This window comes from Pectinophora gossypiella, chromosome 2 (assembly GCF_024362695.1).
Source record: "Pectinophora gossypiella chromosome 2, ilPecGoss1.1, whole genome shotgun sequence".
NCBI lineage: Eukaryota > Metazoa > Arthropoda > Insecta > Lepidoptera > Gelechiidae > Pectinophora > Pectinophora gossypiella.
This window is the reverse complement of record NC_065405.1, coordinates 12,220,672-12,246,458: the sequence shown is the minus strand read 5'-3', so window position 1 is coordinate 12,246,458 and position 25,787 is coordinate 12,220,672. Positions and strand designations below refer to the sequence as shown.

The 25,787-nt window shown below is 39.2% G+C and overlaps 1 protein-coding gene and 1 long non-coding RNA gene across 2 annotated transcripts in view; both read left to right on the top strand.

Annotated features, from left to right (window-relative positions):
• The first annotated feature begins 7,321 nt into the window (after positions 1–7,321).
• Positions 7,322–9,161, top strand: LOC126373058 (uncharacterized). The gene is made up of 2 exons (XR_007567282.1): positions 7,322–7,446; positions 9,012–9,161. It is a non-coding gene; the product is annotated as an uncharacterized LOC126373058 (long non-coding RNA).
• Positions 9,162–19,663: 10,502 nt separating this feature from the next.
• LOC126372795 (protein patched) overlaps positions 19,664–25,787 on the top strand; it is a 33,609-nt gene continuing 27,485 nt past the window's right edge. The window contains exon 1 of the mRNA XM_050018697.1: positions 19,664–20,092. Within this exon, the coding sequence (XP_049874654.1) occupies positions 19,940–20,092 (153 nt within the window). The 5' untranslated portion in view covers positions 19,664–19,939. The remainder of the gene's footprint in view (positions 20,093–25,787) is intronic.

The window sequence follows — 25,787 nt, the reverse complement described above, 5'->3', positions numbered from 1 at the left end:
ATATGTCACTCCTTCCCGACTGTCGCGGAGTAACTGAGCGACGCGGTAACCCGCGGTCATATACGCGCGAGCGCGTATTATAATGGTGGTAAATGCGCATGGCCAGTAAATAACGATGTTTTTAAATTGGCGTAAGTTGTCATTGTCTGTAATATCATACTTGTTTAAAATGTAGTAAACAACGCCGATCAACAGATTATTGTCTAATAAATGTAGTAAACACAGTACGTTACTTAAATGTGTTATGCAATTATGCAGTAACCCGCACTGTTCACCATTAAATAGTGCTGTAACTACAAAGATCAAATTATTTGCAAAAGCAAAATTGGTGTAAAAGACATATCACAGAAAAATGCTGTTTTTAATGCTATTTACAGCAAATATTCAGTTGTCTTTTTGGAAAAATAAGCAAAATCCCAACGCTGTACAGAAATTTCTAGAGGTCGTAGAGCCATGGGAATAGGACCATTCGACGCAGAATTTTTTTCTGATTCCGAATCAAAAATAAAAAAATTTTGGCCAGGGTGTGGTTTACAGCAGGATTGCTTTTTACCGTCGATATGTAGTAGTGGAGTTATGATGACGTGTGTAGGATATACTGTTACGTAATAACTTGTGTTGAACTGAAGAAGAAGAAGAAGTTGAACTGAATAAGATGAACTAAAGACGAAGCTCAGTTATATGGCTTATAATGTAAAGCAGTGGACAATTGCGGATTGATGATGGTATTCTTTAAATTAATTTATTTTGAGGGTTATTGATGTTGTAAAAAAAATGTAATCTTCTAATGTGAATTCTAGAGAACGAGCTTTCGGTGAACTTTTGATGTTAGGTTACAGTGACGAATGAAAATGCAACTTTATAGGAACATCAGTTCACATCAGCCTCCGCAGCACTTTAGCTTATCCGGGAAACGTAATCGTAATCGCATTAGGAAATTAGCATCAAGTTGTAGCGATTGCACCGTGGGTTGCAGACCCACGCAGCGAGGCGCGGGTGTGCGCGAGCGCAGCCGGCGCGTGTCACTCGCCGCGATCCCCGCAGTAATCTCCCCGAGCGATTGCTCTATCCGGTGACGGAGTAAAGTATCGCTAGTTGATTATTGTGTTTATTTGCGCGCGCACATGTGTGGGTGCATGTGAGTGTGTGTGTGTGCGTGCGTGCGCGCGGTAGTGGGCCACCCAGCGCGCGGCCACACGCGGCGGCCACCCACGCGGCGGCGGCAGGGGCGCCGACTCGCGGCCCGCGGCCCGCTACCGGCCACTGGACATCGATATCAGCCCCTGATTGACGTCTGTCAGTCTCCGATGCGACCGATATAAATCCGAATCAGATTTTACCGCCCCGATAACCCATACCGTCTTACGCGGCTACTCTCTTGTTAATGCGAGATGCGTTACTTACCGCTGTAACCTCGTAATACAATAGCTAGCGGGACACTATCCTCTAAGGGTACACTTACATTGCGTATGATATGGTTCGTATGCGATTTAAAAACAAATTTTGGTTCTCAAACATTGTCTAAAATAACAAAAACACGACTCTCACAAATAATACTCTACCTGCATCATATCTCAACGTAATTATTTAACCACAAACCCACGAAAAACAAAAATTCAAATCAATTTCATTTTCTAATAACATATAGACGAGCGCTTCCCACTTTTCGTAATCACTGGACCAAACGGTTGCGTGGTGGTATGCATTTAAACATTGGATAATCGCATATTTGAATAGAATTTATGTGCGGTAAAGGTCAGCGAGAGACATAAGAGCAAGTGTCGCGGGGTGCCTACATTATTCATGTTTATTTATTTGAAAAATTTACAGCTGATTCTTAAGACTGTGATTGGGTACAATGTTTAAATGTTAATGTTTTTCTATAAGCACATATGAACGTAGTCCACTCACTGGAAACAAAGCATGATTGTAATTCATTTTTGTATACTTTCTTTACGAACGGCGTGACCAAGAATTGATTGTATTCATTTATATGCTGATTGGAAGTCACTTTGCCATCGTATTGCAATTCGTGCTTTAAAGACAGTACCAAGTGTTAGCATAATTGACTGAATATTAGGGTTTAATATTATATGACGGTGAAATGCCAGCCCTGGTTTTGCAACCTCTGTCGTGCGCGCGCGCCGCTGCCGAATTTGGCCTGCATCTGTTTGAACGAGTTTGATTGAGCGTTTCTATATAGATATACAAATTAATTAATGCTACCGTTCCGTGCTTGATCAAGGACGAAGAGAAATCTTAGACTGTTTCAAGCTGCTTAATATTCGGGATAGGTATGTGTAATAAAAGTCGATTATGGATGGGAATTGAAATGAAAGGGATGTTGGTAAATAGTTGATATACTTAGGTATGTACCAACCTAAACGATAGATCGATAGCAACTTTAAATTACTATATAGGACAACTAACAACGTATATCTAAAAAAGAACAACGTTGTAGTTGTAGGAAGAGAACTTTCAACTCGATGTTCATGTTTTGCCAATTCCAATCGGGATTTAAGGTACCTACTTCTTGTAAAGAAATCGAAAACTTTCGGTGTTTTTATCAAACAAACACATAGTTAATAAAATTGAACATTACCTCTATAATTAAAAACCTTATAATATACTTATTGTAAACCGTCGTTTATATTTTTCTAAACTGATAATTCTTACGAAACAGAAAACAGCGAGTTGTTACGATATTTTTTACGAGAATTGTATTTTTAAAGAAATATTTAACATTCAATTTATAAAATGAATATACCTAATTCCAAATTAATTTACAACCTTCAATGCCTCCTCAAAACTAATATTTTACTTACAGAGATGCCGATCAAACGATTGGATCGTAAAATAAACTATAAATAATTTGCATAATCTATTAAATATTGACTGAAGAAATACTTTGAATGTTTGCTTTAAGAAAATGATAGGTATTAGCGAATTTACTGCTTTAAAGAAATGCTGTTTGCGTTTATGTCAATATTTATAAGTAAGTAACTTTAGGTGCGGCGCATTCGATGTAATTGAACCTCCATTGCTCCAAAATGACGAGATACATGCATACATAAACTCACGCCAATTTCCCACAGGGGTAAGCAGAGACTGTGGAATTCCATTTGCTTCGATCCTGAAACACTTTTCTTGCTCCCTCCACATTCATCAATCGTTTCATACACGCACGCTTCTCGTCTATTATTATAAGTAAATATGTAAGTAAATTGGCTTACAAACAATATAATGTCTACTTAATTATAAAATTTGTAGTTGTATTTTTTTATTAAATAGGTACTTGGGTGTTATTTCTTTTTTCAGGAAAAATATAATAAGATCGGTATGTAATATGTATTTTAATATTTTTAAACTCTTTCAAACTTAACTAAGCACAAATTCAAAACCCTTTGGGAACTTCTGATCACACCTAAAACACGATCAAGATCTTTTATCAATAGTTGTTTAAAAGAAAATCAAAATACACTAAACATAATTACGTCTTATACTCATTTGAAACGCAGTGTGTCCAATCTAGAAACAAAAAATAAACAGAAACTGGAATTCTCCAAATCAGGAATCGACAGTTAAACCTTTTTCTCAGCAGGCAAATAATTAACTGATCTAATCAGCTATTTTGCATAAATTGAATAACAAATCTGCATATTTGTATTAATGTGTTGGAAACATAGGTCTAGGTCAAACATTAGTAAACATGAAGTTACTTAATTGTCACATAAATTATCTTGACCTAACCTAGTGTGATCAAGCCGCATTACAAATTATGCGGTCACAATAATATAACGCGATTTCTGTCTTATATCAACACGTCCACGTCTTATCGGACACGTCCGATAGAGAAAAGTGGAAGAGAAAGACGAAGAAGGCAGACCCCACCATCACATGGGAATAATAAATGCCAAGGAGAGAGAGAGATTTCTGTCTTCATCATCATCAGCCGTATGACGCCCACTGCTGGGCATAGGCCTCCCCCAAGGATCTCCACGACGATCGGTCCTGCGCTGCCCGCATCCAGCGGCTTCCCGCGATCTTCACCAGATCGTCGGTCCACCTTGTAGCGGGCCTACCCACTGAGCGTCGTCCGACACGTGGTCGCCATTCCAGAACCTTTCCGCCCCATCGGCCATCGGTTCTCCTCGCTATGTGTCCTGCCCACACTGTCTTATATCACATTAATAAAAAAAATAAATTCATTTATTATTTAAATGTCTCATGTACAGCTTAACGTGCCCTCCGAAGCACGGAATCATCTTACTTTTTCAGACAATCAGGTGATTCAAGCCTGAAAAGTCCTTACCAAACAAAGGACAGCCTCACAAAGTGATTTCCACCATGTCCCCATCGGGAATCGAACCCGGACCTCCAGATCGTGAGCCTGACGCTCTAACCACTAGACCACGGAGGCTGTTAGTAGTAGTAGTTTAATAACAACTAATAAGTACATATTAAATATCTGCGAGTTATTTATAATCCACGTGATTAACTAAATACAATATATCCAAATACATATAAATATATTGTATTTTAACCCTCCCAATTTATAATTAACAGGAAACAATCAGCCGATGGTGAATTCTTGTATCTATTTCGAAAGCAAACTTCTTCACATACAAATTCCTCCTTACCACATCCTGTATCTTTTTGTTAAAAACTTTTTTTGGAAATCATTCACTTGGATATCCACTGTGATTGGTTCTAACGTTCTAAAATCTATTTGTAATTATATTGTGCCTGTATATGTTTTGACACTAATAAAGTAAGTTAATCAACATAATCGTACAAAAGGAGCTAGATGATCTCCTCTAGCGAATAAATTATGTTCGTGATTGTGACCTAACAATTCGCACCTTCTCAGAACCCACTCGTTAACCCTTTACAGGAAAATCTTTGAGGTAACCCGTCTTTATGCGATACCGGAATTTATGGTTCTTGAATGTAGCTATTAATCGTAGATATTTTATTTGAAAACAAATTGAGACCTCACACGCGTTTTATGCAGGGAATTTTATGTTTATTTTTAGTGTCATAAGTAATTTATAGTAGTATTTATGTTATTCAATGTTGATCCCTTTGCTTTGCACGCAAAAGGCGAATTTCTGGGTAATTATATATTCTTCTTTTATCGCGTGGGTTGTGAGGTCGATTACCAACCTAACGAACCCTGCCCCCCCCCCCCCCCTATCATGGCTCATTTAACGACTACGTACTTATTCATCAGTAACCGGGACCAACGGCTTACGGGGTAAGTATATAAAATAAGAAAATATTCAAAAAAACAAATAAGTGTGAAACATGATTACAACCAGTATTCTAGATGAGACTTACTAACAAGAAAATAGCAAAACCAACATCGTTATCCTGTAAAAGACTTCTATTTTTCACGCTACACAAATGACAAGAAAATGGGACCAAAAAATACCCTGATTAAGAAATAACACTATCAAGAGTATAAGTATACCATCAAGGGCTTGTTTTTTCTGCGAAGATCATCTATCCTGGTAGATTAACATGTCACTGTGGCAATAGTCGCTGTCGCCACATAATCATGGCGACTGTCGCCAGACATATTTTGTTGCTACAGATAGTGGAACTTAGATTACGTAGGGATCAGAAGGGGCTGAGTGCCCCTATTTTGTGTAGATTAGTTTTATTATGTTTAGTTAGTAATTGTGTCAGGGAGGAAGTAGGAAAGGTTTAGCAGCTCAACTATTCTTTACCTCCAAGGTATTTTTAAAAACTTTATTTAGACATACTTAACGATTTTACAATAAAAATTACTTCAGCGAGTGCGGCATACTCCAACCTCAACCTTAATAATATAAACTAGGTAAAAAATAATACATATGAAATCTACAAACTTACCTTTAACTTAACCCTTAACTTACAAAGCATAATTAGTGCTTACAGACTGTGTTATAGAAGATAGAGTTGTAAGCGTCGTTTATTTATGTATTAAATATAAACAGCAACATAGGTTATAAACTTACAACATAAATGTGCGATATAGCACGTCGCTACTAGATGCATAAAGCGCAAGAACCTTGTTAAAGTCTACGTATAAAGTAGTCATTTACCTAATAATTTGCGAGTTTTACGACAAACAGTAAGGAAGTAGGTACTTACCTTACCTATAATGTATTTTTTACACAATAGTGGTTGTATAATCTTTGACCGTTGCAGCAAGTCTGGTACTCTTTAATCCCGCCGCCGCTACCAAGAAGCGGGCTGGGTGTGTCGGTGTGACCAATCACATAGTCATCAATCGCCGACTTGGATGGAGACATTAGCAACCGTTTCGGCACAATTATCCTGGACCGCGTTTCCGCAGTCCTTTTACCTGTCTGCATTTTTTCACGTTATTTCATCTTTGGTTTTGTTGCGTAATTATGCTCGCGTGGTTTATGCAAGAATGGTGTTTTGATACAAAAGATATCAACGCGTTTGCTCATTTTATTGGCAGGTTAAGAATGTTCGGTGAGGTGTGGGTACTTAGTTCATCTTGCGATGGATGTACCTCCGTATCCCAATGAAGATTTAGTCGTGAGATTATGTTATTTAAGTATACAATATAATACAATACAAATACACTTTATTGCACCAAACTAAAAAGAAATAATTACAAAAAGTCTCTTAATTAAGTACATGGCAAATGGCGGCCTTAAGTATCTATTTATTCATATTACTTTATCATTTTAATAAACATTGTTTCTGATGTTAGTTATTTTTTTTTATCCGAACCCCATTGTTTAAGTATTGTGTCTGGAAATCTGTGGGCCGCAGGAAGTTAAGATGACGACGCATTCGTGGGATTTTCTAGTTATTAAGTATTAAATGAGTTGTTTCTTGTTTTATATTATTCTGCTTATTACTCTACTCTTCTAACCAAGCTTAGTATCAGAGTTATTATTGAAGCGTTACCGATAATGTCGTCCGACATAGCTCATGTATTGGCTACGAATTTCCTTTTATATTATCTATTTATCACACAACACACACATACACACACACATAGGTAACATAAGCTCAAGACTGTATTCCCAATTGGGGTAGTCAGAGTCACATCCATCGCAAGATGAATTAACTAACGCTACCCACGCACATATATCATGAATTTCTTCAAAAAAGTTTGTATAAAGTTCTATCTACAGATACAATATAAAACTCTCGAAATACTAGTCTCGCAGCAAACAGCGTTCCGCCGTCAGACGTCCTCTGTCGAGACAGATTTACACACACCACACATGTTCGCAAATACTTGTGTCTGTTTTACAAGTTTTACGACTCATAAAGTTTAGTACAAACTTGGATATGTCGACGCGTTGTCGCGTGTGATGAAAGTTGACATTGTTTAATACGAGTTAGAAGACATCGAAAACCAATACAAGTATATTAATGGAAGTCCATTTATCAATGCAAGCATTTCTTGAAAAGGTATTTAGAAAGCGTACGATGTTGCTCTACTGCAGTTTAGTTCAAACTTTCCAAGCTATTTTTAAAACTTTTTTTGACGCGAGTTGTAGCAGGTTAGTCGCATATGGCATCGAATTACCCGGAATAAACTTCTTGGCCGGATTTTCAAACTGACTAGGCCGATCTAACATAATTACGCTAGTTTGTCTAACGCAACCCAGGGAGGCTCCAAAATTATATTTTTAATAATCTTTAAACCTGAGAACTAAGGCAAAAGTAAGGTGCTTACAATTGTTCTCCCACAAAGAGCGTCGGGGGGTAAAAATTATGTATTGAAAGTGTGATCATGACGTCACGGTGAGTGTGGGAAATCTTCGGAAACTGCTCCGTGTCAAGGAGACACACTATGGCCTGGCAAAACTATCGCACCTGGGCCATATATTGTATCGCCGGTTAAAAACAACAAAATGGCGGAAAAAAGCTGTCCGTCGTACAAAGTGTTATATATTTACTCAACCGTTAGTGGTAGGTGAGTCATTTTCAAACAAATATAGGACACGCGAAGCTGATTTAGCTATGGCGCCAGCGACTTCGATACGTATGTTGTATTCTGGCGTGATGCACAAAGAAGACATTTTGAGAGTAGTAGTATACTCGAATAATACTCCCTCTACTGTTTTCTCCCTGCCTTTACACTCTTGAGGAAGCTAGAATGATTTAAGACTTTACTAGGTAAACAAATAACCATGACACCAGGTTTGCTGTGGTTGGTAATCCACCCCACAAATCCACACGAAGAAGAAGACTACAGACACTTCGTCACTTCGTAATATAAGTCGGTGATGGAAAAAGCGAACCAAATAAAAACTTTTTATAGAATATATTTGTCTATAACTCGTTAAAATTCTAGTCTGTTGTGGAGCAAGCCGGCCGGTGTCGCTCCAAAATTAAGTCATTACGTGAAACGACAAATATTATTTAATTAATGCGCGGCCGGTACACAATGGGGCGATTGTTCCACGCTGTTCTGTGGAGATGCGACACTGTGCACACTGGGGCCGGATACCGCATTACAATGACTGCAATAAGTACATTTATAAAAATAATATTATTAAAAAAGCAGATGTAAACGTCATTTATGTGCGGAAGTTAAATATTATCGACTTATAAACTTAAGGATGAAACAACATAAACTTCTTCATTATGATGTCATTATGGCTCAGCTGTTTTGTAAATATAAAATAAAAGTAAATCATTTTCAGAAAACATAGCACGTAATAGAGATAAAAATAACAATTAATAGAGATTAAATGCCATACGAATAAAAATATCGTCACATTTCTTTTTCTTTCTTCGCCACATTGCCCTGTTTAATTTCTTTTTAATGCAGCGAGAGATCCATCCAACAGATATTAAGCCGTTTATGACGAATTACAGAATGAACAGAACAGATTGCAATTTTAATTGAAAAGTAGAAGATAGCTGATAATTTTTCCCACGTATCCGCAAATTCAATTACACGGTGCACCTGTTCACGTAACAAATGTTCTTTAGTTTTTAATTAACTTGTTGATTATTTTGTGTAGATCGCGCGGCTGGGCCCACTGTGCGGCGCTCCGGGCGAGGACGCGTCTTTACAGCACAGTTCCTCCATCTTGCCTCGCTTTTTGTACCGGACCACCCAACACGAACTCGCTACATTATTTTATTGTACAATAAACAAATTTATTGCTCCATATGGCTATTTGTATTTTTATTTATAAGAGCTTTTTTGTTGGTTTGAAGTTTTTTGTTAAACTTTCGCAGTGACGGCTTGCCTTGCAGCAACGTACGTCGTCATACAATACTTCAATAGTCTCGACACATCGTCATGTTGTAAGTAATTTGCAGATAAAGAAAGAACTAAAATGCTACTGTGAAGGCCTATATTGTGAAGGGAACAAAAGTTTAGTGAAAAACCAGGCCTACAACTTGTAACGACATCAGCTTTTTAAAATTAAGTAACTTTCTATTATGAACCATATAAAAAGTAAACTTGATTAATGTTTAATATATCCGACGACAGTGTAGTTAAGCCGGAACTTGTATCTTATGCACATGTTACCTGTTGATTTGTCGCAGCTGTCCTCGTGATATGATGACGCGCGTTCATCTTGCGCGTGCGTTTGTCGGAGGTTATAGCGTTCATTAAAACTGCATTTGAATAATGTCTCTATTTGTCTTCGAAACCTTTATAGTTGGTAAAATAAATTATAATTATGTATATTTCAGTTCTAATGTATGTATGTGCAATTTATTTAATCTTTGATTGTCAAGTTGTTGGTTTTAAGTGATTTCGGTCATGCAATGGAGCGTATAAGCGTGTAGCGTAGCGTGTAGTATAGCGTGTAGCGTAGTATTTGCTATTGTTTTACATATCATCACCAGCCCATTAACGTCCCCACTGCTGGGGCACGGGCCTTCCCTATGAATGGATAGGGAGATCGGGCCTTAAACCACCACGCGGGCCCAGTGTGGATCGGTGGTTATTAACGACTGCTAATGCAGCCGGGACCAACGGCTTAACGCGACTTCCGAAGCACGGAGGAGCTCGAGATGAAAACTTTTTTTTTTGTGATCACCCATCCTATGAGCGGCCCTTGTTGTATTGTTTTACACAGTAAAATATAATGTATCATGTGGTACGGTCACGAGCACTAATATGTATACACTTTGAAACCATGTCATATTAACTTTTTTGACAAATGAAACCGTTAGTCTCATTAAATGTCAAATATGATAGTGCGACAGGGTTCTAAAGTGGGTACATGATATTGCTCATGACTGTACACTGGCTTGCTTCACAAACGGGGAACGCCGATTCGAACCCCGGTACCGGGCCTGCACCAATAAGTTAATAATTTATCTTAAGTACATTTTTCCCTAACACATTTTCACAGACGGCGATACGACTCCTCACCTATCGCGTTGGTCTAACAAAAAGTTCGGTGAGGTGTGGGTCTTAGTTCAATCTTGCGGTGGATGTACTTACTTTTGACTACCCCAACTGGCGAGCTTATGTATGTGTGTGTGTGTGTGTGTGTGTGTGTGTGTGTGTGCGTAGTTAAAATATGATAAATGATAAACAAAACACTTATTAACTAATTAATTATCAAGAAATTTATAACCCCGAACTACGAATAATGCCACCTCCCTGTTTTTGCCATATTTGCCAATCTTGTGATTTTACATGATAAATAATTTATAAGCGTTATCTCGTATAACCCACGCTTCGCTTACAGCCACGCCGGCGAACCATTGATTAAAATAATTAACCTATCAGTAAATACACGTTAAACCACCACCAACATGCATTAACTACTAATTAAGTTCATAACAAAAAACCGTTTCTGTATCATTAATGGAAAATATAAGTGGGGCTTGCATTATTGATAGTGTACAGTGTAGGAACACCATGCTACATGGCGATACTGTACTGTGTTTTATACTATATACATCTCATTGTTTAACGTAGTTTCTAGAATGACGCCTTGCATTCTCAGGTTACGATTTCCAACCGCACAGTGTCCCCTACACATTCGAATTTGTTTTTAGAATTCATGTATCCAATAGGTCACATAATACTTATACATGGGTGCGTGGTTAAAAACTATTATCATAATTTAAACATATAATACCGGGTTCTTACCGCGTTAAAATCAAGGATATGAGACTCCCGATATTTCCAATCTCATCGTCCCGTGATCATGGTACTTGCAACAGTGTTGAAATATCGGGAGTTTCATATCCCTGATTTTAACGCGGTAAGAACCCGGTATTATTTCGTTAAATTAAGGTAACGCAGTTTTTATTACATCGCTAAATATTTATTTTTATTACGTAAGTAAAGAGGGTTATTTATTTGACCGCTATTTATGTATACATGTATCTGCTATCTTACTACCTAACTTCTAAACCACCTGTCAAAAAATAATAAATGAGATGTCGCTAGAAGCGTCTTGATCTTCCGGTAGTTATAGGCTATGTGTTCATATGCCGGGGTAAACAAACTCTTAGGATAGATTGGCATTCAACCACGGCTATCTCCTAAACATCTATCTATGTTTAATAGAAATGTTTTGTTTAATACTTTACATAGCAAGATTTTTCCGTAGTCGGATTTTAGTTTTAAATTTTTATTTTTATGTCCATAGCTGTGCTTTAACATCTCTTTGTGATGCAACCAACTCATTTTATGCGTGCTCGTCCTTAACGCGTCACCCACTTAAAACTGCGTGTCTTATCACTTGTCCGAGATTGCGTCGCTTTATGGCGACAGTACTGGAAGCAAAGTGGCAGATGTAGTGAATTATAAGGACATTTGGATGCATGTTGAGCTCCACTGCTCATAGACGGCAGACCACCCACGGAGCGAGGGAAACTTGCGACTGACTCCGTCATTATTCGGTGACACACACTGAATACTTTACAGTTAATGTTCTACAGACGTAGCCCAGAGAACCAATAGGTAACGTACTTTGAAAAGTAATGCTTCGATAAAATAAAGATAAATTAAGCTTTGTTACATCACATGTCAGACAGCGGCATGCTTTAGCCAAATGGCTATAATTTACAAACACCGTAGCAATTACATCGGCACCTCAATAATAACCGTAGTGTTTGTCGTAGCGTGCGTAGCCGCACGAAGCTTTGTTGCGCAATGCTACAATTTGTTTGATTCACTTTATCGTATCGTCTAAATCGGCAATTTACCCAATTAGCTGCGCGCCCGCCGCCGACCACCCACGAAGCCGCTATTAAACATAAATTATATAATTTGGTAACGTTTATTTTGGCTCTCGGCCCGATCTGATTGCGGCCGCCGTAAATGTTGCTCCACTCCGTAATACTGTTTAATCTGTTTATTGTTATTTAATTGCCAACGAAATATGGATGTAGTAAATTGTAATTTCATTTAGGAACATGAGACTAGAGTTTCGATTACAACTTGCAACTTTGGCTGTGGTTTCACGTAAATAAGGTGTTAGCGGAGGGTAAATCAAACATTTTAGTGGCGTGACTGTGGCGGTACTTAATAGGTGGTTTCCGTGACACCGGGTTTTATCAGGATGTCTGCGAGGCGAGAAACCGAAGAGCGCGCAATTAAAATACTCGCCCGAATTGATATCCGCGCGTCGTCACAGGACCGACGTCGACGATCTTTGCATGGTACATAGACTGCAATATTAGGTATACGTTTTATTGTTCTGCCCATTCATAACGTAGTAAACGGTTTTACGACATGCCACCACCGGAGTCGAATTTATAATGACAGTTAGCGTCTATTTCGTGTGGCAAAAGGTCGCTGGAGTACTTTAGGATTTCAGTTACATACCTACCTATTTAAGGAAAACAACGTGACGGTAACCGAAGTTGCCCTAAAACCAATCACGGTTAACCGATTGCTTGGCAACCACCTGAATCCGCTTATCTGCAATAAAAGAAGTTTTTTACGTGGAGATTAAGATTATACCAATCAAAGGCCTCCGTGGTCCAGTGGTTTGAGCGTTGGGCTCACGATCCGGAGGTCCCGGGTTCAAATCCCGGTGGGGACATATCACAAAAATCATTTTGTGATCCCTAATTTGGTTAAGACATCACAGGCTGACCACCTGATTGTCCGAAAGCCGTTGATCAAGGCTACTATTTACCAATGTAAGTAAGTAGTCGTTACATGAGCCATGTCAGGGGCCTTTGGCGGCTCAATAGTAACCCTGGCACCAGGGTTGATGGGGTTGATAATTCACCTCACAACCCACACGATTGAAGAAGAAGATTATACTCCTTCTATAAGAACGCTTAACTGTCGCGTTGCAATGTGGATCTTTTCTATATGCGTATGGCGCATGCGTCGCCGATTTTACGAGGACAATAAAACTGCGCGTCGCCTCGCGTCTCAACGGCGGCCGCGTCTGCGCTGACACCGCTCATGTCAATGAGTTGATTTTACGATTTAATGTTCTTGACTGGAAGTGATAGCAAGTGATATCGTAAATTACAGAATTTATATTTTAATAGTGCTCGATGCGATTCAGGTCACTGTGATCCTGCGGTCTTCTCAAACGGGGAGCGCCGGTTCGAACACCGGTTCCGGACTTACATCAATGAGTTATTAATTTGTCTTGACCATTTGTACTTTTGACTAGCCCAATTGGGTCGTGTACTAGGTTCAAGATAAATTATGAAATTCTGATTACTAAATAAAGACACATCTAAAACTAACGAAAAACATTTTCTTTTTTCTATTAAACTTATTTATGAATTTTAATCAAGAAAACGTATTAATAAGTCCGACATTTTGTCACGTTTTTCTATGACGTCACAGAATGCTTTTTCATACAAATTCCATAGTAATTTCGTGTTTTGACGTTTAGTAAAAAGTAACTGATTTGACTAGTTGGAAACTAGCCTATTAGGAATATAGTCACCAGGTTATGTTTATGTTCGACGTTCTGCTGAAACAAAAACATTGCGTGCAGTAGTTATCTGGAGCAAGTAGAAAAAAAACAACTGATTATGTTCTTTCTACATCATATGGTTCATTACCGGCTGATCACCTCATTGTCCGAAAGTAAGATGATCCGTGCTTCGGAAGGCACGTTAAGCCGTTGGTGTAAGTATATACTCGTTACATGAGTCATGTCAGGGGCCTTTGGCGGCTCAATAATAACCTTGACACCAGGGTTGATGTAGCTGGTATTCCACCTCACAATCCACACGATAAGAAGATTAGGTATTATATAACCTAAGGACAACTCCATATCAAGTGTGGGTGTAAGTTGAAGTAAGTACTTAAATCCAGTGTCGCTATTGATCGCACATTGAAAACAAAACTTTGATTTTAATGATCTTCTATCGTGTGGGTTGTGAGGTGGAGTACTAACCTCATCAACCCTGGCGTCAGGGTTACTATTGAGCTGCCAAAGGCCCCTGACATGGCGCATATAACGACTACTTACTTATATCAGTAAGTAGTAACCGAGACCAACGGCTTAACGTGCCTTCCGAAGCATGGATCATCTTACTTTCGGAAAATCTGGTGATCAGCCAGTAATGTCCTAACCAAACTAGGGACCACAAAGTAATTTTTGTGATACGTCCCCACCGGGAATTGAACCCGGGACCTCCGAATCGTGAGCCCGACGCTCGACTACTGTACCACGGAGGTCGTTAATTTAATTATTGATGTTGGTTTTCCAATGTTCGGTTACTTCGGTTTGCATAGGCTATGTATGCGGTTTTTACATAAAATGATACGAGACGCTTTTAGGGAGCTGTTGTTATGTTTGATGTTGTTGTGGGTTGTCTTAAACCTAAATAAAGCTTTAACCTGTATACTCTGAAGAAGAAAAGCCTGTAGCGTTTCTCATTTATCCGAGTAAATGTCGCCCGAAATAATTCTACAGTAAGTTTCGTGAAAACAAAACGTGCAGACTTACACTGAATGACAATTTAACGTAATTTCTTGTTCACCATTTTATCCAGCACTTTTACTTCTGTGTCACAGAGTACCGGCTAATTCCATCAACCTTTGCACTGACGGCTCCATATACTACTCAATGTCACCTGTCGCCGAAACAAACCACTGTCGACTTTAAACTAGAGGCGTCTCTGTTCGGAATAGTTAAAATGTATATTTTGCAACAGAATTTCTATGAGCTATGTTCTTTTTGCTTAATATTCAGACACGTTCCTTGTCTCTCGTGTATGTGGAAGCTAGCAATTACCATGTGAATGTTTTATGTGCTCAATGAGTCCTGAATATTGATATTAATTTTGTAATATACAGGGTGACATCGTAATGAAAACTTTAAGGGATGATTTAGACCATGATTCTGAGGTGATACCAAGTGGAATTTTCCGTCGCAAAAGTATGGAACTGAAAATACTAAAATTTTCATGATTTTTCTGAAAGGAATTCCATTTGACATCATTCTGAATCATACCCCTCAATATTCGTTACGGTGTAAATAACGCCTATACGTACTTGTATGGCCCATATGTACGGAGTGTAAGACATCAGAATCAGAATCATTTATTCAACGTAATTATCATGGATAAACTTGTTGAAGGTCAATGTAACATTTTGAATTTACGTCATTTCGCAAGGTGTTATGGCTGAGGAGAAGAAATGACAAGAAACTGCAACAGCAACACATCTTTTAAATCAATGAGGGTACGTTACAAGTTATTTAATAACTAGAGGAACACATTTAATACCAGACATGTTTATCATTTAGGTAATCATTAATCTTATAATAAGCATCGTAACAAATACCTACTGAGGGGGATGATTCAGCTCAGTATTCTGAGTTAATATCAGGTGGAATTTTCCATTGCAAGAGTATAGAATTAAAAATAATAAAAAATACACATTTTACAAAAAAATATTTTGCGACGGAAAATTCCACTTGATATTAACTCTGAATGGTCTGAAGAATCATTCCCCTCAGTATTAGTTACGATGTCACTAACACCGTGTATTTTTAAATATGTTGTGTTGTGTCCTTCGATAGACAAGAATGGAGAACAGTACGGTCACGAGCATTAATATGTACACACTTTGGTACCATGTCACATTAACTTTTTTAACAAATTGAACTGTAAGTCTCACTAAATGTCAAATATGTTAGTGCGTCAGAGTCCTAAAGTTTATATTGCTCATTCATGACTGTACCCGACCCCGATACTGACAAGACCGTGCCTCTTAAATTAGTGATATATGAATATATTACGTTCGTTCCCTTATCTATATACTTATTTACATTCATAACTCGGAGACGTTAAGTAAGAGGTATTTAAGAATACTTCGAGCAAAATAAAAACAAAATTTTAACGATTTCTTTGTTTGCCCATTCTAATAAAAATCCCGAGTTTTAGTGCAATGTTTTATCAATCTTATTGAACTAACGTGCTAAGAGAATATCCCACACTGATTATTTTTGTCCAGGATATGAATATCATCGCTAAATAAGTCGGTTCAAAAAAATAATCACTATCTCTATTATTCGTCACTACCTGACGTAGGAATACCTCACAATAGATATATTTATAGCGTCACATTTTTGGATCATAATTGAATCGTTCACATTGTGGTCTCAATCGCGTACCCCACGCGAGCTTCCCAGAAGATGGATAGTGTGGCACCCCGCTGGGGTTTCGCCAGAAGTGTCAAAATGTCCACGGCGAACCACCCTTAAAGATACCAAATAATACGAAAAACATCTCGTGAATAATCAACCTTGGTGTACAGGCATAAAGATCGGTTTTAGAGTTTCTGAAATTTCAAAAGTTTAGATATTCGAATATGTTCTATAGCGCATGGTTTTCACTGTTCAATTCAATATCGGCAAGATAGATCTATCCGTTTGTGTAAATCGATTCACTGGGGTCGTTTACACCTCGGAGGTTCTTAGAAGGTCGCGCGTGAAATCGACTTGTCGTCAGGTGGGGCTTGAGGTGATAATCCGATTGCCGGGGATTATTTTATTGCACCCTTAACTCGTAGCTTTATAGTTGCACTGATCGGATTTCAATTACGCTTGAGCAAAGACAGTGTCGAGTTACAGAGCCGAAGCTTACTTCATTTAATTGCTTAAGATTTTATTTTTCTAAAGAAAATGGATACCATAGATAAATGGATTGGCTGGCACTTAGCAAGAGACGTTTTAATTCTAATCTCGATTTATACACTCGTCGTATGCACCTGTATAGAAATATAAAATACTTTAAAAACCATCCACGCGCGTGCATAAAGTATGAAATACATTCGAGTTGCATGTAATAGTGACTTCTGGTGTGGGAATCCTTATTTATTTCATCGTATGCGAGACACGTAATGCCAAAAAGTCGTAAACCAGTGTATTGAGGATTCAGCGCGAGCATGTGGCACTGTGCCCTCGCACATTCGTCAATCTGACATGTGAATAGAAGAGCCACATTAAATATACATTAACTGCCTAGAGCCTAATTAATGATAGTTCGTTAAAGAACTCCATAACAGGAGCCTTATAGCATTTACGACTTTAAATAACCATACAAGATTCATTTAAGGATTGAAGATAAATTTCCTAGGTTTTAAATATATCAATATTTTCTTGGAACTTTTGCTTGCTATTTATTTATGTATATCAGGCCCTATACTGTATATAAGTACTTCTTTTTCTTCTTCTAATCCTTTTATCCCTTGTTGGTATGTAGGGCTCGAATAACAGATTCCCACTCCTCGCGTTATATATGTATTACGTAAAGTTAATAATATTTTTTTTCGGACGACATTTTTTTATGAAGGACGGACCCCATTATTTAATATTTAGCATTTATAGTTTTACTCTATTAATAATTTATTTGCAAATAGGTACTTAACTGTTATTCTTACTAATAATAATCATAGCAATCACATTGTATAGATACATAAAAATATTTATCAGGTCAACGAGTAGGCGAGGCAATTGAAACCGATTTCACATTTAAAACAACAAGTTAGATAAACAAAATATCAAACTTATTGTTTATGGTGCAAATAATAACAGTTGATACTTTAATAAGACATACTAAGTAGATAAGGATAGCGTATTTCTGGTTGCGTAATGCAAATGAATAAAGACAAAACAAGTTTATCGGCGATCGTTGCTCGGGTAATTTGTGACTAATTGTCAATTTTATTTTATGTTCGAGCGATATATTTATATTATCAGATGAATGTACAATATAAAGTTAACTGCTTATAATACTCTTCTAAAAGAATTAATTTACACATCGGAAGTCTACAATATTGCAGTAATATTGTGGTGTTACATCACATTAATAAATCAGGTATTTTAGAACATTTAAAGCATGACAGTCCGTATCATTTCAACATGGATTATTAGGTAATGTTGTGAGTTAGGTAGGGTCCTATCTCTGAGGCCTTTGCCAATATAAAGCTACAGTATCACAGTGAATCGAGTCAAAAATGTATTAGATTGATTCGTGAATCACAAACAATTTGACTTTTACAGAACTTTTATCCAATTTGGCGTTCGTTTAATTGAGTATTCTCAGTTTGGCTACCAATTTGTATAAGTAGTAACCGCTAAGATTTCGCATTCGCCTACGGAACTATCCGAAGCTCCGGGTTCTCAGAACTTCCTCTGATTTTTGCTTTAAGACTAAAAACTTTGGGGGCAATCTTGCAGCACGGATTCGAAGTGTGAATGGGAATAATTTGGAAACAATTATAAACATGCTGGAGGCCATACCTTGTAATGTCTGGTTTATGTTAAGTGCATCAGGCTTGATTGCAGGTGGAATGGCTTGCTTATCAAAAGAAACCTGCGGCACCAATACTGCTGTCAAGCAGAATGTAGTTGACAATAACCATGTTTGACCCAAATGAATCGGAAGCAGTTTAAAAATGGAAGTGAGCATTGAGGCGCTTGTAATTTGGCAGTTGTAAGCTTGGAAGATAGGGTCGCTGGTAGTGCGTGGTGGCTGGCGGGGACCCGCGGCACTCGCCGGCACGCCCGCTAAATAAATTCATTAGTTAAATCACCGCCGGCGGCGTTTTATGTCGGTAACTTCAAAGGGCCCGCCGCCGCCCCGAGGCGCGCTCGCCCGACTTTTTACTCAGAAAACTCTGTAAACAAAATGATATGGTGCGTCCGAATGTTTGATCCGCCTTTATTATCTGTATACAGAGTGAATGTTTAGCTAGCAAACGCCCTCTCTTTGTGGTAATTGTGGGGATGTAATGACTTTTGTGAGTGCGGCCATACACTGCTTTGAAATGTCTTACGTTATCCTTCTGATCATTGCTCATTAATTAAATATGAATTGTTCATATACAATCCTAAACCTCTATTATCATCATTTTAATGTCACACAGGACCGCCTGTGTTATTATTATGAGATAGGTATCTGATATCGAAGGAAAGGAATGCTCATGAACGTTTCTTAATAACCCATACAATTTACAATTCTGTATTTTGATGTTGCTTATAGTACTCGAGTAGTGCCCTTCTCTTGCAACTTCATTTCATTCAATGCTTTTATTTTGCCTTCCCGCCCCTCTTCCCTCTTAAATTTTCCATCTCACGAGAAGAGTGAGAAAGACTCAACACGTGTGTGGTCCTACGGCGAGCGACTTCGGTCGTTTCCGCCGGTGATCGGCGGGCTTCGTGTCCCAGAACGGCAACATTGCCGGCCGAATCATGATGGCGGTTCTCCAAACATCCAGTGTACGCACTCTCCGCCAGTGCTCAATTCATGATTCAGTGTTGCTCGAGTCGCGCTGGAGTATTGACGCGTCGTGATATTATTGTATCGAAGCTCGGTGTCGGTCCGTGTTTCGAACGGTAAAGTGCTGAATAGAAGTGAAGAATCACGGTGTGCATGTGTGTGGTTATGTGGCGGCGAGTGATATGACAGCGTGCGCCGCCAGACGGACTCCGGCCGTCTTCATGAGGATACTGGTGACAAGCCTGGCCCCGAGATCATGGTGGCTCCCGATTCCGAGGCTCCTTCGAATCCTCGGATAGCGACTGCCGCGAGCGAGACTCCCTCCGCCGCCGAGGCGCGCCACAGCGGCGACCTTTACATTCGCACCAGCTGGGTGGACGCAGCTCTAGCGCTCTCCGAACTTGAAAAGGTGCAGTGTTCACAACATAAGCATGTACACGGGAATGTAGTGTCAAGTTTCGATTGTCATATTGCACGTGTGATTGTTTTTCTGCGAATGCCAATCGCGTCGAAGAACGCGGCAGCGAGGACCGTGGCGCCGACTAGCGGTAATTGTGCGTACTATCAAGGCCGCGCGTATTTTAAAGGCCGTAGGATATTCAAAATAAAAGCCCGGATGAAACCTTATCAAACCAAGCAGTAATATATCACTAAGTATTAAGCCATCAGTGAGACACGATAGTCAAGATAAAAACCCCGCCGGCTGCAAGACTTTCAAAAGCTTAATTACGGTCCATTCCAGAACGATGTCACATTCATGTACAAAAACGTGGACCGAGAAATTTATTATTGGCGTGCTCGCGCTTGTATTGAGAGCATTGATAATGTCGGCATTGGTGGAGGAGTGGCAGACGGGTTCGGGGAAGGTAGCGCCTTCCTAGAAGGCCGCCTGCCGGTGGTCCGAGCCTGCGGCACCCCCGCACGCCCGCTTGCGAAATCTTCCGCCTGACGTCAAAAAAACTCGAAACAACTCAATTTTGACATGGCCGTGAAACAAAACAGCTTTGTCATAACAAGATAATATATGGTTTCAAAAATAAATCTATTCAAGTCGAATTATAACTGTCGACTTATTATTACGTATCTATATTTTCATGACGATGTTTGTAGTTTGTACCTAAACACAAACAATTCGTGTTTTGGTGACAATAATTAGTTATGCGTAATCATAACACTCTAGTTATGGCTTTCTAAAGACAGTGGACAAGCAAATGTATGAATGACGTCCTAAGAGTTTTTGCACCTACCTACTTAATTAATATTTTGGCAACAAAAGTCGTAGTTCCAACTAAAAGCATCTCATTAAACAAAACTCAAAAGAGAACAATTTTATCCAAATCAGTAAATATAGGTACTCATACTGCTTAAATACCAAGAGCAGAGAAATCAAGACAGGAATGTTAGAGAAAACATAAAAACAGCTGTAATTCGTGGTGAGGTTAATGTAACGTGCGGCAGTTACGTATAATGTAGGAGCGTGGTTGGTCGTATGCAAGATGAAGCAATTAAGGCGCAGCGGGAGCGGGGTGCGCGGGGCAGGCTGCGCACGCGCATGCCGGCGCAGCGCCGCCGATAGAGACATCAACCGGGCCCGCACAACCACTCTATTAGAGGAGAAACACGGAACTAATTTAGACGTTACTTTCAAAAAACCGCCGTAGCCGGCGAGAAGAAATGCAGTTACTTGGCTTAATAAACCTTTGGACAAGCATAAAATAAACCAAAGTAAACCAGGTATTAGATAGTGTAGCTAAAAAAGAAAAAGTCTATATAAATAGCTAAAACTTAATGAATGAATGACAACAAGAAACTTCGCGAGCCTTCTCAGTTCATCAGTTTTCGGGACAAGTTTTGAATATTTATGTTCGCTATTTAAAATACAAAATCGCTTCTCGAGAATAAAATAAAAGAATGCCAGTCTACAAAGTTTTATGTCTGGCAGGACCGCACAGAGCTCGCCTCGTCGAATTGAGACATCTTGTGGTTTCCGATCGCTCATCCCTTTCCTTCTCAGCGCATGGGCACATTCTTTCCTTTTCCTTAAGGTTTATGCTGCATCTCTTTCCCTCTCGTTTTTCCCACATATCGCCTTTCTCCGTCCAAACATTGAGCACGCCGCGCCGAGCTCGCCGGGCGGGCGGCAGCTGCGCTGGAGACCTATAAATGATTGTACACCCACGATTTTCAAAGGCACAGCTTTTAACTTGGACTTCTGGGTAGTTTCTGATGGAATATAAATCTAACCTGATAACGTTCCCAAAGACGAATCAATTAATGGAAACAAATATTGGAATGAGAAATAAAAAGCATTTGGTTTTAGAATGTTAAGAAATCTGTGTGATATATGGCCATGGCCAAGCGATTTGAGTGAGAGGACGAGGTCACAGATGGTCGGGTACAAAGTGGTGGCAGCACTTCTGGTATCGGGTTACGGCATAAATCGTGTGTGCTGATGCAGACAAGCGCCGGGTCGCGACACGTGGTCAGTGCTCACATGATTGCACAGCCACTCATTTTCCTCGTCGTTGCTCATCGCTTCCGTGCCAGTAGCCACTCCAACAGCTGCTTAACCGCAACCCCTATAAACCTGCTTAATGTATGCTACCTGCATTGTAACGTTAGTTATCGTAGTTGCAACGCCGTGTTTGAGTTTTAAAAGCTTGCTTTTAAGACGTTATCCAAGAAGAAATAAAATTCTTGTCAGATTCAAAATCGAAATAATTCAATCATAAAAAAGAGCGTACAGATACAACACAGTTGTAAAAAAAAGATTAAGATCTCTGATTTCTAGTAACCTAGTCTAGTGCTATACCGAATAATACTGATAAAATCGCTATCATATGGCCACTGAAACCGGTTTCTCTGTCCACATAACTTGGCAACTTTCTCGAGATTAAGCTGCTTTTCGCCTCTGATTAATACGGAACATTATTAAGGCTACTACATAGAGTACAGTATTAAAAGTGATATAGAAAGCCGTTGTGAAATACTGTACTTGACCTTTCATATAGTGCTCAAGAGAAAACAAATTACATTAAGACGTTAAAGATAATGAAATCCACATGAGGTCTGTTACATGAAATCGAAATTTGTTTTTGGTAAACTTTTCTGATCATACAGGGTGTTAGTGCAATGAAAACTTTAAAGAATGGTTCTGGCCATGATTATGGAACTGAAATTAATTTAAAGAAAACACTAAAGTTTTGATGAATTTTGCGACGGAAAATTCCACTTAATATTAACTTAAAATCATGAGTTGAATCATTCCCCTCAGTATTCGTTACGATGTCACCAACTTCCTGTATATGCATTTTATTTTCTGATCTTTTGATGGTATTTAAATACCATTCCAAGATTGTTTCGTTGCTTACAATAAAATACTTACTAAAGCGTATTGTTGTTTATTTTATATTTAAAGGTCCGTTTCACCATTTGCTTATAGTAATATTCAGAAACTTATCCAATGTCAAAGAAACCATCCATCAGCATTTGGTAACACGGAGCATTTGGCAACTTTTACTCGAACATAGTACTTAATCTCACGTCCTTTACGGTTATTCGGTAAGAAACAACATTGAGAACTACCTGATTCAATTCCAAAATACTCCACACATGTGCTTAGGATCGTAAAATTACATAAAGAAGAACATAACAGTGTCATTGACATTCAAAAGCTACGCTCAGATGCTTCAATTGACCAACGCCGCCGCGTCCTTGACGATTGTCACATGTTTTTGCATGCATACAAATATCTTCATATGCTTTGCACGCTGCTTGCGCCTCATACCATTTACACCTGCACCGCAACTAAGTATTTCTGAAAAGTTAACAGGGAAATAGTACCTATGACCTTTAATAACAAAAATAATATTTCCTCGTATTTTTAATACTTCTCACTTTACTTGTCACTTTTGATATCCATTCTTTCGTTTAAGTACAGTAACATTTCATCGAATGTATTGACGTTTTGTGCCCATAGACAAATTCAAAAATATTATTTTTTGTATGGAAAATCTATTTATTTTGTTAATCGAAATATCAACCATCATTATGAACGGCCTTTGTGATCTTATTGGAAGTCTCTGGAGTCAAGACTTAATGAACTCTTCTTCGCCTGCAAATTCCGAAAAAAAAAAGTTTTTAAGCGAAGCTCCTGTTGTTTTTAGACCTCATATTATAAATTAACGTGTGTAACATCTGATTTAATTAAGCTTTAATTTCGAAGTAATTTTGATTTGTAAAACGCAAGATATTGCTAACTAGCTAGTATTAGAAAACGGCAATTTCATAGGTATTATTAAGACCTATTATTTTATTGCAACTGTTTACTACGTCGATTCAATTACTACAATTTTCTACCAAACAAGCTATTCCACTTCATCCGATGCATTTTATAGGGACTTGCATAGCCTGGTAATGAATTCTAAGCCATTCTGTTTATACTCGAAGCTAAACGCACGACGGCTCATGCATTCTGATGGGATAATAGCGCCTACACCCACGACCCATTATATGCAGATATCCGGAACTGTGGACGCCGATGGCCTGTGTTGGCCCGGGAGGTCTCCCAGACTCCGGATGTCATAGTTCGGCCAATCAAACAACAACACTTGTTGCTGCCGTCAAACTAACGTGGAGCGTGACAGAAGTGATTGATGCATAGCTTGAACTCTTCTGGAGGTTCGAGCCTCAACATCGAACATATCTTCGCTATAAACATCACCACGATCTTCACACGAAAAGCCCACACGCATGGTGTTACTGGACTTGATAAACTTTGCACACATAACTATTTGGACGCACATTATGAAGTAATTAAATTCAGGCAATTATATTACGGGCACGACCCCAGATAGCGCACAAAGTCGCCCGACAAGCGGCCTATCGTCCAAAGAACTTATTTCTAAAATTATCTCCTGACTGTTTCCTGTAAGATGATAAACAGCTCTGTTTGTATAATGGCATATTAATTGTCTATAAATTACTCGGAAATCATATGCAGGGCACAGAATGCCAATAAAAGTTACATTGTATAGCGGCGATAAGCATAGGTACCGTAACAGACAGTAACATTATCGGAGTAGCGGGAGTCGTGAGAACGTGCGCATACTGGCCCAATCTCTTATCTGCAGGAAGCGAAGTCGCCGGCGCCGCCGCATCGCGGATCACACACTAATCCGTAGGTTTACGTCAGCGTCCCATTCGCCTGTATGTACACAGGTACCTGAGAGCGTCTGGTTGAAGCGCTTCGTTTATACAGCCGTAAGTGGCAATTGCGCAGGTTGCGTACGCGGGTGACGTATTCAGCGGCTGAATGAAGAGTGGTGGTGTGTGGTGATGCAGCGCCGGTGTGGTGTGGCCACGTGGGCGCGCGGCGGCGGCGCGGGCGCATTCCGGCCGTGACGTCACGCCCACCCAGCGCGCCCGACATTCACCTCGCTCGCCGGCCGACCCGCTCTCGCTATATCTGCCATTATTGTTGCTATGATTATTTATTTACGGTCAGAAGCTAAACAAGTCTGTTTCGGCGGGAAGCGGGCGACGGTTCAGCGAACTCGCTCCTCGAACAATGGTGTTGTTCAGAATGTCCGATTGAAAATAAACACCCAGGAATTCGCTCAAGTCGCTAACGATGCTTTAATTGCCCTGTCGGGTTCGCGTTTCGTTCTCGCGAGAGGTGCGGCGCTTGAGTGGCGACGCTCAGGGTGAGCCTTCGAGCGGATAATTTAATAACGCTTCGACATTGACTTACTTGTTTTGATATCGCAATTCCCGTCGTGCGGGTATCTATTACGAATACCGCAGCTATATTGACTCAACCGAGCTTTACGTAAAGTTGTGGCGAGTTGTAAGTGAGCGCGCTATAACCGCATCAATTACGCAAATGATCAGTTGTTGTAATCGTTTGCGAGATGTAGCGAGGTTTAATAATAGGTGTTCTGAAGTACAGTTAATATTATAGAGCTAACAAATAATAAACTCTGCTATTAAATGTTAGCGTAAGTCGTATAACGTGGAGGGTGCGTTGATGTCTTTTGTATGGACGAGACCGCATTTTTCTGGATTCACAAAAAAATCATTTTTGACCAAAACTTGTAACAAAC